Source organism: Silene latifolia, chromosome 8 (genome assembly GCF_048544455.1).
Source record: "Silene latifolia isolate original U9 population chromosome 8, ASM4854445v1, whole genome shotgun sequence".
Lineage (NCBI taxonomy): Eukaryota > Viridiplantae > Streptophyta > Magnoliopsida > Caryophyllales > Caryophyllaceae > Silene > Silene latifolia.
The window spans coordinates 54715955-54730742 of record NC_133533.1 but is presented as its reverse complement, the minus strand read 5'-3'; the positions used below and the strand labels follow the sequence as shown (position 1 = coordinate 54730742).

General features: G+C 36.9%; 1 protein-coding gene across 1 annotated transcript; it reads left to right on the top strand.

Annotated features, from left to right (window-relative positions):
- Positions 1-13968: 13968 nt before the first annotated feature.
- On the top strand, positions 13969-14481 carry LOC141595201 (uncharacterized). The gene has a single exon (XM_074415172.1). It carries the CDS (start codon positions 13969-13971, stop codon positions 14479-14481), a length of 513 nt encoding a protein of 170 aa, XP_074271273.1.
- Positions 14482-14788: the final 307 nt, after the last annotated feature.

Sequence of the window (14788 nt, the reverse complement as noted above, 5' to 3'; positions counted from 1 at the left end):
ACATAACAAATTTATGTTACATATGACATGTGACAAATTGATAAATTGACAAAAAATAATATGGAATCCATATTATCAAATGTACCGAAAATTAGAGGAGAATTAAGCTAATTATATGTTGATTATATTAGTGGAGGGCATGATGATTACCTACTAATCTAGCCATGCAACCCTATTATGCATTGTGAAGACAAATAAGTACATGCATTGGCTCCCCTCCTCCTCCTCTTGTCCGGTTTTTTTAGAGAGGAAAATCATTTTGGTTTTTCCTCTCAATTTTTACCATATACACAATAATGTTATTGTTATTCACTCATTCATTCATCTTATCAAATAATTTTTAGAGAGATAAAAATTATTTTCTCCTTCCTTCCCTTTCTCCTACCCGGTTTTAGGAGCTAAGACCATAATATTTTTGGGTCATTTTTCTACAAAATTAATATTATCTAGTATTCATAGTATTAATTTTAATTAAGAGTAAGCTTTGGGTATAAATCCTTGGGAGAGATCCTATACTTGGGTCTTAGTTCATCCAAAAGGGAAAGCTCAAGAACAAGAGAGAAAGGTGATCTCTCTTGTGCCCATTAAACCGAAAATCACAATGTAAAAACAATGTTTCTTCCTTATTTTGTTTTAATGTTTGCATGCATAAGATCAATCATTAATTTTATGACAAATTAAATTAAAACATATATGAATTTGTAAGTATATAGATCTACTTTTCCTTCAGTGGCATAGGCCACAAGAGGCATGACTGTACGAGTGCTCGAGCTGGAGAGGCCTCAGGAGCTTATCAAGGGAGTTTCTCACAGGGTCCGAGTTTTGCTAGCAACAGGCCATCTGGGTCGTGGGGTAACCATAGAGGGCAGAAAAACAATGGCGGTTTTAACTGCAACAGTGGAGGATCTTACCAGCGCCCGAACAACAGTGTCACCCAGAATTCGGCAGCTAAGCCGAGTACTTCTAACACCTCGGTCCAGGGTGTAGGTCAGAAAAGCAGCGGGAAGCTCTTCACGATGGGCAAGCAGGAAGCTGAGAACGATGCTCATGTGGTCACCGGTACCTTTCTTGTTCATAATACACCGTCTTTCATTTTGTTTGACCCTGGGGCAACACACTCTTTTGTGTCTAGAGCCCATGCTTTGTCTTTGGGTTTGGGGGAGTTTGAGCTTGTAAAAGATGATTGATGCGTGTCGTTTCTACACCAAAAATAAATTCCTAAATCTACCAACAGAAGTTAGTGGAAGTAGGGTCGATCTCCACAGGGAGGCTGGATTGATTAACTGTTTAGTAGGTCTGTAAGGTTTGTCACGATTTTTAAGTTTGTTTATCTAAACTAAACAATAAGAAGAAGGGTAGGATAAATAAAGCATAAAATGACAAGGTTGTAAACGATAAGGAGAAAATTTGCTAGGTTATCGGTCCACCATGGTACTTTGTAGGTCGGCTAAAGGTAAGGTCCAGTTGATCCATCTCGAGAAGGGTAGTGGAAAGGTCATTTCGGTCCGCTATCCGCCCTAGACAACTACTAACTTAGCTTGCGCCCTCATTAGGTTAGTCTATCGGTCTAGTCAGGTCTGTTCATTCCAATCTTCCGATCTAGGTCTGAATTTAACCGGATTAATTAAGTCCTTGCATGCATTCAGTTCGTTAATTAACAATTATATTGATTAAAACGCAATTCCCAATTTAGATTGTAACACCCGCCATTTTTGGTTATCTATAATCTATAATTATTATTATTATCATTATATAAATCGAATGAATTTTCATTTTATTTAAAATAAGATTTTATTTAATAAAAATAGCGTATTTTGTCTTTATTTCTTAAAATAGTAAAAGTATGCCGGTATTGAAACTACTTCAAATCTCGACGTTTTAGCTCGAATAGCTCGAGCTGGTTTTTAAAAGCTTGTATTTTCATTTTGGGTATTTTTCATTTTAAATCGAAACGAATCTTTGGACTCGGAAACGGGCCCGTTGATTGACTAAACCTAAAATACACGTAAAAGCTGTTGTAACACTTTTGTTTTAATTTTATAAAGCCGTCAGTCATCTCCTTCCTTCGTGTAAACCAAGCTCTAATGGCTTCCGTGTTTTTTGGTTCCGTTCTCCTTCTTAACTCCATCGTTTTGCGTGATTCTTGCACCGATGGATTGTACTCACTTCCTAATTCAAAACCATGCTTTGGGTTTCGTCCATAGCATCCCTTATTTCATATAAAATAGACCGCAATATCCCTCGGCGCAAAAACAGCGGCTGCAGTTGCGGTTTCGCATCATCAAGTTCGTGGGGTTAGTTCTCTTTACTCTCGACGACCCATTTGAAACCGAGACTTCCGGGTGATAGCCCTTGATTTCTAGAACCGTTCTATGATGGTCGTTTTTCAATATATGTCTGTTTGATCCATCGAAAACAAATCCTTCTAGCAGTTCGCAGTTTTGATCCTTCTTCGAGTACCCAACTTAAAACCTTTATATCTCCCTCGTTTCTAAACAAAATGCAGTGATTCTCGCGTCATTTTCTTCATCTCTCTGTCCTCGCCGCAGTTTTGTAAGTATTTATTTGTACCTTATTTTGTAATTCGTGCCTTAGTATTGAAAAAGAGCCAACACCCTCTATTTCGTGTAAACAGAGTGTCGCGGGCAGCACATGTTCTTGACCGTTTTCGCACAACATCTGACCACTTTTCACCTCCTCTCTGACTATATTCATAAAATTGGAAGTCCCACGATTCCAAAACACTAAAGAACACAAAAATCCGTCATCATTTGACCCTTCAATTGTCTCAGCAAAGACCGTCTGACATAAATCTCCAATTTCGTGAAATCTTTTTAAGAACGTACCTCTTGTCAACCATTTGCATCTTGAGATCGATATTTGTTTCATAGGTTACCAAGAGGATTCCGACGCCAACGAATATTTTGTAGACTCGGAACTCGGCGAATAAGGTAACTTCGACGTTACTCGGTATTACATCGGTTTAATTGTTGTAGTTGTATGCATTATTGGATTTTTAATGTGTTATGATGATTTATTGATACATATGATTTTTGAAACCTTTAATTTCTGATCTTTTGATATCCATAATTTATTTTGACTATGTATAATTTTATTTTGTCAATAGGGTATTTATTTTGGTTGATTTAAAAGTTTTATGATCAAATCGATTGTTTTGATATTAGGGTTTTAATAATTCGTTTTTATAATTTAAACTGATGTAAATTGTTTTTCTGGAATTAATAGTTGATTTTAAAATACCATGAATTTTCGTGGTAATTGTTTTGGAGTTTTAGTATTTATTTCATAATTTAAAGTAGTGATGCAGTTTTTGCGATTATAGTGATTCTGTTCGGTTTTAATTATGTTAAAAATATTAAATCAAATCATTAATTCATGAAACTTTAATATGTGGCAGAGACATGGAGTATTAGGTTGTGTATAAAGTTTTAGGTCTTGGATCATTATTTTCGATTTATGGTGTATTTTACAAGTTTGATGAAAACCGTTGTTAAATCAGTCAAATATGTTTGTCTGTTTATAAAAATCATATCACCTGTTTTTATTTCGAATTTGCAAAAGTGTAAAGAATAGATTCCTGTTATTTTAAAGTCTAGAGTCTGCATAAAAAATTTCATAAGATTTAAACTTACGGTTTGGTTAGAACAAATTACTTGTGAACAAAATTTCTACTTTGAAAAACACGTTTTTCTCGACTTTTCTCGAAGATTTATTTTTAAAATATATTTTTCTTTTGATACAGTAGCTAATCTTTTTCTCAAAGAAGCTTTATATGTTCAATTATGTTTAAAATTATGTCTTGCCTTAAAATGCTTTCTAAAGGTGGATTTATGAACTGAAACATTATGGGTGACGTTTTCTGATAGTTTTTAGAAATGAATTTTTATACCCCTGATACTTTCGTAATTTAAAGTTGGTCAAAAAAATGAAAGTTGTATCTAAAAGCTACAGGAAACCATGAAAATTGGCCTTGTGTCATTTCGATTTTTCTGTAATTAATTATGAATTTTACAATATCATTGCTCATTGCTTTTATAAACTAATGTAGAACTCCGTCTCATTAAAGCCTAAGTAATAAGTCTTTACTAAAGTATCTTAAGTCAGAGGATGGTCTTTAAAGTTTAATTACAGTGACTTATCTATTTTAAAGTCCTTGAATTAATTTTATACTTTTGGAAGTAAAGTTTAAGTTTTCTGTTTTGAAGAAATAAAAGTGTGGTTCACTTACGAACATTTGAATGATATACAATGAATAATATACTATCCTTGGGATATTTTTTAGTTTGGAATAATGAAAGTAAAGGCAAACAATATTAAACTAAGGTATATGGGTTCTTATACAGCTATATGATTGGGTATCCTTGTGGGAGGTACAGATTGTCGTAGAGTCATGTACATGTACTTAGACTGGGACTACGCACTGCGTGGTAAGATGAGTCTTGTTATAGTTTGTTGTCTAGTAAGTGGACTTGGAGTTGGTCACCTTTGCGTGACACTGGGTTCCCGAAACTAGTGTAAAATGCTGCGGTATAAAAGAGTATAGTCAAAGTTAAATATCTAGCCTACAACTAAATTATTTCCATTCTATCTTTTGAATATTTTGCTTTTAAGCATGCAGCACGTTGGTTAACGTGATTTGGTAATCATATTTTGTTACTTATGTTTTATAACATTTAAATTTACTTTGATATATTATTTGCATCTGTAACATTTATATCATGTGATATGGCTGGGAGAACGTCGAGTTACTCCCCACTGATTGTGGCTGTTATGTTTATAACATGACAGGTGTTAGCTTTGTCGGGATTTACGTGTGAGCTAGCGAGTAGTTTGCAGATCCTACTCTGTCTTTCTGCTTTCTTTTATGGTTTTAGTCTAGAACACTTTTGGAGGTTTTCTTTATTTTTGCCCTTTTTATAAAAGTGGCATTTGTTTAGACTTAACCATTTAATTTTATCCTTGAGAATTTTTATACATCCTTAATTTATGACAATTAGGGAGCGTTTGGTTCAAACATTAGGTATGGAATGGAATGGATTCTAACTCCAAGGGGGTATGGAGTTAGAACCCCATACATGTTTAAAGTTGTTTGGTTCAATCCGGGTACGGGAATAATAATGTGTTGGGTGGAATGGAGTTGGAAACTTGGGAAGAGATATTGGTATGGGATTCCAAGGGGTTGGAATGGAGTTAGAATCCATCAGGTATCTAACTCCATTCCAAAATGCTCCAATCAAACATTGGAATGGCCTAAATCCATTCCAATCCATTCCAAAAGCTCCAACCAACACCCCCTTAGAATGTTTATCAATGTGTATTTAATCCCATTCGACAGTGTTTCCGCCACTGTTTTGCACTAGATTTTGTAGGGGATCACATAGATCCCCTAAATCTAATTAATAGCCTTACTACATCGTACCACGGCTTCCCTACATCCTAGCAAAAGATAAATTAGCTATTCATAATTAAACTAGTGGTAGCAATAAAGGGAGGAAGAATTAAAGGAGAAAACATAATTAAGATTAAAGATTAAGAAAGAAGGAGATTACAAAAGAAATATTGAAAGAAAAGAGAAAAGAATGCCAAAGCACGCCGTCCGAAGTTCCAATCTAAATCGAAAGCAAAGTTCTCCCGAAAAACCCCGAAGAAGGATCCCCTTCTAGGTCTAAGTAATCCCCTATATATAATAACAGGTTTTATTAGCTAACTAAAATAAAATAAATTAATCCTAATGAAAGTATCACGTGATAAAATCTTCACGAATAATAGCAACTAGTTCAATCGAGTAACATAATGCTCTCGATCGAACGGTTCTCTAACAATACCCCTTCTATCGACCATCTTCACCATTCGATCGAAAGCTTCAGCAGTATTTTCCAAAGATTGATTTTTACGCCTTCTGAAATGACTTCACACACTCCAATGCAGTGGCATTTCCGTTCCATAGCTACTCATCTCCTAAATGCAGGCTCGCGGGACGGTTTTAGGTTCATTTTCTGTATCTTTGGCATATTTCTGCAAATTAACCAAAGAAATACAAAGTATGCAATTCGGGGCACATTTGTATAAACAAATGACAATAAAAGCATAAAAGCACGTGCTAAAATGGCCCAAAAAGACTATATAAATAGCACGTGTCAAATCTTCCCAAACCAAACCTTTGCTTGTCCCCAAGCAAACTAATACAACTAACTAAACTAGATAGAAAGGAGCAAGATAAGTACTAGCTGAAACCGTCAACTCAAACCATTTAATGGAAATGAATCAACTCTAGTAGCTAAATATTAAAGCAAACGAAATTATGCATATTTCAAAAATAGTTGAACTTTCGACCTTGCAAGACTTTCAAATTTGGACTCTCACGGATCACTCTTCTCTCATTAAGCAAATGGTAAGCCAATATATGTGAAAGAAAGAGAAGAAATAGTCGCTCACCTAACTACGACCCACATAAATATGCATGCAGTATAGTATGAAAGACGATTCTAGCTTCCGTACACATACACTCCAACCATCAGTGTCTGTCATATGCCAAGCGCTTAAATAATTTGGTATAGTGAAGCTATGGGTTAGAAGGGGCAAAACAATTATGGAAATGAGGAGGTAATAGTCAAGCTAGCTACCTAAGCAAAACCATTCACAATATCCCAACTTCAAACTCAACTGATATAATCACAATGCCAAAATTTGGCAACTTTTCCTTAGAACCAAATACATGAGTTAGAATAAAATAATGAGCTTATGAAACACCATCAATTCCCCAAAAGGTATAAATAAAACATGGGAATAAGATTTTTCTAAGGCCTCGGCCTCTTCTTTCAAATTATTCGATTTTTTTTTTCTCTCTCTTTTTTTTTTTTCATTCCTTCATAACAAAGATTCGGCTAATTTCTCCAATCAAAGCAATTCCGACTCCATACTTCCAGTTTCCTTCAAATACCGACTCCATTGAAACGACATGAACCAAAACTGATACAGTAAATATATACCACAATAACCAACACTAAACTAGCTTGACATGAAGTATGCTAAGTTTTGGGTGTAGTTAAGGGTCAACTGACAATTTTGGCTAAATGTGGAGTTAATTGGGTAAAATGTAAGAAAGGGAGAATGTAAGCACTTCCAACATATGACACCGACCACAAACCCGAGTGTATGCAGGCAAAAAGTAATTGAATGTCATACTTATGCAAATTGATGTTACATGCTATGCAAGGAGTAACTACTCTCAAATCCTACATGAAATTGGTCATGAATGACACCAATTTATAAAGCTCTAGTTCCTTAGAATTTTTAGTAGTTTGCCAAAATTCCAAGTGAAGTCTACTTGTTCAACTTATTTTGAAACAAAATTCGAGATATTGCTTTGAATTTTTCTAAAAGATGTGATGAAATGCAAGGCTTAAGCTAAAAACAAATTACAGCATAGAAATACTCCAATTCGACTTACCCTAAAATGCAAATTAAACGTGATTTTTTTTTATTATTATTATTATATATTTTTTTCTAAAGGAGTAATAAGAGTAATAACAACGCATAAATGCAGTAAATATGAATGCAAAACAAATGAAAATGCAGGCTCGAGAATGCAATACCCCTCCCCAAACCAAAACGTACAATGCCCTCATTGTACTCACAACTAACCAACAGCAGCAAAAAGGGAAGTGGGAATCACAGACTCAAATACAAGCTAAATGAAATTAATACTATAGGAGATGAAATAGAGAAACGGGAAACTCACAAAACAAAGCCTCCCCAAACCAGCCAGGAGGTAGTAGCCAGCAGTAGCTACTAGTCATCTGTACCTTCCATGTCGCAGCAGCAGTAGCTAAGGTCAACAAAACACCAGAAGTGTGCACGACCTGAGTCGACAAAGCTAAGGTCGACTCGGGTTGATCAGTGGGCAAAACAGAAACAGAAGGGGGAGGGGTGGTGATGGCGGTAGCCGCAGCAGTAGTAGCTGCCATGACAGAAACGTCAGCCGACTCAGAAAACTCACCCTCTACCCTTTTCTTTTTATTAATAAAATCCATAGTTCCTAATTAATCAACAATAACAAGTAAATCCCTAAATTAATTATCTCAAAACCAAAATCCCCAATTCGAAATTGCAATCCCTAACTTGTTTAAAACCAGTAAATGCAATGAACAATGAAATAAGAAAGGGATTAGAGACTTACTTGGACGGAAAACCCAATAGAATGAAGTCGATTAATACCAAGATAAAGCCCAGAAATCGAATTGGTTCGATTTCTCCAAACCCTAATCGAAAAATCTTCGATTGAAACCGAAATTAGCGAAGTAGGATGGGTTTTTTTGGTTTAATTGATGCGTAAAAACAAATTTGGGTATTTGGATCACGGATTTGTGAAGGAGATGAAGCAGGTATGTTGAAATCAATGGCCTTGAGTTTTTCTCTTTTTTCTTCCTTTCTTTCGATCGAGCAAATGGAAATGAGGAGTAAACGAGGTAAAAATTGAGTAACTCTTAATATCCCTTAATACTTCTCAATACTTACCGAGCATAAATTCGATCGAATAAAGCTCACTCTCGATCAACCTTCCTCTTCAGCATGCATCCCCGTATAAAGTTCTCGCTTGCTACATCCTGCAAAATACAATATCTCCACATGAAAATACCGCAAACCAACAAAAATCCAAAGTCTATAATTGTCCAAAATTGACTAAAGCTAAGTAAACTAATTCTAAACACTCAAATGCAATTTAAATTGTCTAAAAAATACAAAAACTTCTACAAGCCGAATAGCTCTACGGCTTAGATTCCGAAGCACTTGAATAACCCACGGGAGGGCTTTTGACTGAAAGAAGTCCCTTCAGCAGTATAAACCGTCTCCTTAGGTCTCCATATTATTTCTTTAGTCGGAAGAGAATAGTCTTCTTCTGTATAGGCCACAATTCGTTTCTTCACTTTACCAGGCCTATCATTTGAATCATCTTTCACTCTGTCTTCTTTAATATCAGCTTTAGCAATAAGCTGTAGTCTCGTAATACTTGTTCCTCTGGGATCTCCAGAATCTAATTCACTACATCCTGCACTAATAGAAATAACAGAGCGATCCTCCATTTTGCTCCCAAGCTGGGGCGGAGATGTTAACATAGCAGCATACGTCTCATTATTAATGTCAGGAGGATCCGTGTTAGGATCTATAGAAGGTATGGAATTACAAGGCTTAACTTTCATTGGTGACCTCCAAACACTAGATTGATGGAAGGTCAGTTTTTCATCCCCTACCTGCAAGGTCAAAGTCCTACCCCCGATGTCTATCACTGCTCCCGCAGTTTATAGGAATGGTCGTCCTAAAATAATAGGGGTATACGAGTCCTCGGGAATATCTAGAACCAAGAAATCAATGGGAATGAAAAATTTCCCAATGCCTAATGGCCGCGATAGTGTACGGTCGGCCATTTGCACGGTCATATTAGTGATACGAAATTTGGTTAAACCGAGTCTCTTAGCAAGAGACAATGCCAAAACACTGACACTAGCTCCAGTATCGCATAAAGCATTATCAAACAAATGAGTCCCTATATAGCAAGGTATGAAGAAACTACCCGGGTCAAACTTTTTAAGTGTTAGCTTATTCTGAATAAGGGCGGTGCTCGCTTCAATAAAAGCTACCTCTTGGTGATCTTCTATATGCCTCTTACGCGATAAAATGTCTTTCATGAATTTCATGTAAGAGGGTACTTGGGTAAGTAACTGCACAAATGAAATGTGCACTTGAAGGCTCTTCAAGATTTTGGAAAACTTGCCAAACTCGCAGTCAAGCTTCTTATCAACAAACCTTCCTGGGTATGGGACCGGAACAGGAGTGATCAGGTCATTTTTTTTCTTTACATTATCGCCTCCATTAGCATTAGACGATTTTGAGGACGACTTGCAGCCAAAATTAGGGCTTGATTTCTCTTCATTATGGCTCGAAATTCTGCAAAGAAATCATGAAGTAAGTAATCTACTAATGGTAAACGTGTTATTTCTAATAAAACGAAGAGTATTAGCCGTACTGAGAGAAGGAAACATGGGCCATCGGAGGAGGATGTGATATGTACAAAACATATGCATGCTGTTAATGGTGTCCCTGGATTGTCTTTTGATGATGAAGAGACATCCTCTGAGAATGCTCAGTGGGTCACACAAAGAGGTAAGAAATCTGGTTCAAAAACTCAGAATGAAAAACAGTCTGAAACAGAGGTCCCCTCTGTTTTGAAGCAAGCAACAGAAGTGACGTCACGGATACTTGATTTTCTAAAGAAGATGTGCGGGAGGAAGTAGAATACGGAATCGAGCGGTGATCATTTTTGTGTTAGGAGCCAACCCTCCATGGGAGGTGTTGGAAGGATTTATCCACCGAATTTGGAATAAGTATGGTATTGATAAGATTTCTTTTTTACCAAATGGTGTATTCCTGGTTCGGTTTAAGGATATGAAGAATAAGGAGGCAGTTTTACGGGCTGGATACCATATGTTTGATAATAAACTATTAGTGGTCAAACCATGGCAAAGTGATGTAGATCTCTTAAAATAAGAGGTAAAGGTGGTACCAGCATGGATGAGATTGTATGGGTTACCATTGAAGTTTTGGGGTAAGTGCTTGCCTAAGATAGCTGGTCTAGTGGGCCCTTTTGTCAAGACTGATCAAGCCACAGAGGAGAAAACTAGATTGGGGTATGCTAGAGTCATGATTGAACTGAATGTAGGGCATAAATTTCCAACTAGTGTGAAATTTAAGGATGAGCATGGCACTTTATTGCAGATCAAGGTGGAGTATGAGTGGAAACCGAGTATCTGTTTAAAATGTAAAGGCATGGGGCATGAAACCACTGAGTGTAGGAAATCTCAAAGTAAAAAACAGTCAAAACCAAGTGGTAAAATGGTTTAGAGACAGGTCCCTAAGGTCAATACTGAATTGTCAGTCAAGGACTATCCAGAGCTCCCGAGTATTACTCCATCTAAGATTCAGAATGAGGAAATTGAGGACAGTGATATGGAAGACATCATTGATCTGGATGAAATTGAGAAAGAACAGAATATGGTGACACAAACTGGTGACCCTCCTCATATACCTGTTTCTCATGAATAGTATTGGATTCTGGAATGTGAGAGGGCTTAATAGTGTAAATAAACAGAAATTGGTTAGATGTTTTATGAATAATCATTCAGTAGGCCTTTTTGGTTTACTTGAGACTAAAATAAATGGTGCTAATGTGAGTAATATTTCCCTCAATATGTTTCATGGTTAGTGTGTTACTACTAATTGTCATACACATAAGGGAGGTAGGGTGTGGTTGCTCTGGAAACCTCATCTTTTTGATGTCTAGGTGTTGCATTATGATCCTCAATTCATTCATGCTAAAATTCAATTCAAAGCTAATGCGAAATGCTTTTTCTTAACTATGGTATATGCTTTCAATGAAGGAAAAGACAGGATTGGGTTATGGAACTGGTTGAATAACTATGCCACTGTCTGCACTGAACCTTGGGCTATTGCAGGAGATTTTAACACAGTGTTGAACCCTGATGAAAGGTTAGGGGGTCAGACTAAACCTGAAGACATGGAAGCTTTTGTGGATTGTATGAATAATTGTGATATGGTTGATATTCAGGCTACAAGGGCTTTTTTTACTTGGACGAACAAACAGGATGATACACATAGGAAGTATAGTAGGTTAGATCGTTTTCTTATTAATTCAACTTGGACTACTATGTTTCCTGAAATGGTTGGGCACTTTCATCCTGAGGGAGTGTTAGATCACACTCCTTGTGTTGTTTATAACAAGAATTTAACTGTCAAGAAAAATAGAAGTTTTAAATATTTCTCTATGTGGAGTGGGGCTGCAGACTTTTTGCCTAAAGTTACGGAGGTTTGTGATAGAAATATCCTAGGCACAAAGATGTTCTGTATTGTGAAAAAGCTTAAGGAGTTGAAAGTTGTTCTCAAGGAGTTAAACAAAACCTGTTATGCTGATATTGAACTTCAAACTGTTGAGGCTGAGAAAAACGTTAATGCTATTCAGCTGCAGCTGATTGAGGATCCCACTAGATCTGATCTTATTAGCCAGGAGATAGTAGTTATGGCAAAACTTAGAAGATTAATTAAAGTTAGAGACAGCTTCCTCCAGCAGAAAGCAAAGGCTCAATGGCTAGAGGAGGGGGACACAAATTCAGATTATTTCCATGATATTATCAGAAAGAAATGCATGAGGAACACTGTCATCCAAATTGAGGACCAGCATAGAAATACTTGTTCTGATAGTAGCAGCATTCAGAAATGCCATCTTGGAATATTATCAAGATCTACTTGGAAGTAAAAAGTCCACTGAGGTTGTGAGGGCTGCTGTTTTGGACTATGGTAATGTTTGTAATGATGCTCATGCTGAGATTTTGAACAAGCCAGTGAGTTTTGAGGAGGTAAAACAGGTGGTGTTCTCTATTCCCACAGACAAAGCCCAGGACCTGATGGTTTTTCAAGTGATTTCTTTCGAGATGCTTGGGGTGTGATTGGTCAAGATGTTTTTGAGGCAGTAAAGGACTTCTTTATAACTGGTCAATTACTTACCCAGATAAATGCAACCAATATTTGCCCGATTCCTAAATGTGAGAGACCAAGCTCTGTAAAGCAATTTAGGCCCATTGCCTGCTGTAATATGCTGTACAAGATCATTTCTAAACTACTTTGCAACATATTAGCTCAAGTTCTTCCAGATATTATCCATGAATGTCAGGGAGCCTTTGTTCAAGGAAGGTCCATAATTGAAAATGTTCTTATTTGTCAAGATATTGTGCATCAATACTCCAGAAAGAATGTGTCACCCAGATGCCTATTTAAAATTGACTTGCAAAAAGGCTATGATACAGTGGAATGGGAATTTGTGGAGCAAATTGTGAATGGTCTGAAGTTTCCTAGACATTTTATTAGCTTAATTATGGTCTGCCTTCAGTCCACCTCTTATACTTTGGTCTTGAATGGTAATAATTTTGGGTATTTCAAAGGTATGAGAGGTCTGCGTCAAGGAGATCCTGTGTCTCCTCTCATTTTTACGATCTGTATGGAATACTTGACAAGACTCATTAAGTTTGCTACAGCAAGATGGCCATTTCATTATCATCCTCTCTGTAAGGGTCTCAAGATCACTCATCTTATGTTTGCTGATGATTTATTGATGTTTTGTAAAGAGGATGCCCCTTCTATTCTCCTGCTTTTAAGAGCTTTCACCTCCTTTTCTAAAGCTTCAGGCCTAAGCATGAATAACAGTAAGTCAGAAATTTTCTTTAATGGGATGCAAGAAGATTTACAGCATGACATTCTTGCTGTGTCTGGTTTCCAGGAAGGCAAAATGCCCTTCGGATACTAAGGAGTACCCATACAACCAGGAAAGATGAATAAAAGAGATTGTAACAGCCTGATAGAAAAGATGGTGTCTAAAATTCGTAGTCTTGGTGCCAAGAAGCTTTCCTATGCAGGAAGAGTTGTTCTTATAAATTCAGTTCTAAACACTCTTTATAATTATTGGGCTGCCATGTTTATTATACCAAAGAGTGTTATTAAGAGAGTAGAAGCTATCTGCAAGAACTTTCTATGGAGTAGTTCTTCTGACTTCCACAGAGTTCCACTGGTGCGATGGGATAGAGTTACCTTGCCTAAGGATGAAGGAGGCCTAGGTATTAAAAAAGCAGACATGTGGAACACTGCCTCAGTGGGGAAGTTGGTGAATTGGCTCTACACCAAACCTGATAGGCTTTGGATAAAATGGGTTGCAAATGTGTATTTAAAAGGGGCAGACTGGCATGATTATATCCCTGGTAATGATTCTACATGGACCTGGAAGAGAATTTGTAAGGTTAAGGAAAGGATTAAGAGTGGTTTTACTGACAATTCTTGGACTCCTTCTACCAAAGGATACTCTATTCGAAGTGGCTATGATCGGTGATGGGTCAAGACCCCAAAATCTGGTGGTCTAGTCTTGTGTGGAATAATTGGAATATACCTAAACACTCTTTTATTTCTTGGATGATTATGCAAGATGGACTAAAGATTAGAACCAAACTCCATACTTTTGGTTTATGCCCTGATGATGCCTGCATTTTGTGTGGGGATCAGCCTGAGACAATTGTACATCTCTTTTCAGAGTGCAAGTTCACCAGTAATGTGAAGGAAAGTGTTGCAGAATGGATTGGTAAGCCATTTCCTAGCCTTAGTGCATTACTATCTGCAAACAAGAACAGCTTGCAATGGAAGGCTCTTGCGTTTGTTCAATATGTATTCTGGTATACTATCGGGTTTCAGAGAAACAATGCGAGACACCAGCTTTATGTAATGAGAGCTGACATTATAGCCCATCAACTGAAGCAGCTAATTCAAAGAAGAATTCGTAGCAAAATGTGCAAAATAGATAGCAATGTTGCCATTGATTGGCAGGCAAGCATATGCTTTATGTGTTAGAAATGCCTCAAGGGTGGTTCAAACCTAGTCCTTGTAATTATGGTTGATTATTTTTGATATTATTAATATACTCACATTTCACCTAAAAAAAAGCATTAGACGATAAGTCAATAATCATATCTCTCGCCATGTTCGATCAAGAAGTGGAATCACTCGATCGATCTTCTTTCTCTTCAAATTCTTTCAATCGAGTGGTATAAGGTACTCGATCAGATTGCTCAGTACGCTTAGTGTTCGATCGTATAATGGTGGGCATTCGATCGACCAATTCTTCTGGGAACTCACTCGATCGAGCTCTGTAGGGCTC

Coding starts and splice junctions, on each gene's coding strand:
- LOC141595201 (XM_074415172.1), top strand. CDS start 13,969: ATGGGTCAAGACCCCAAAATCTGGTGGTCTAGTCTTGTGTGGAATAAT.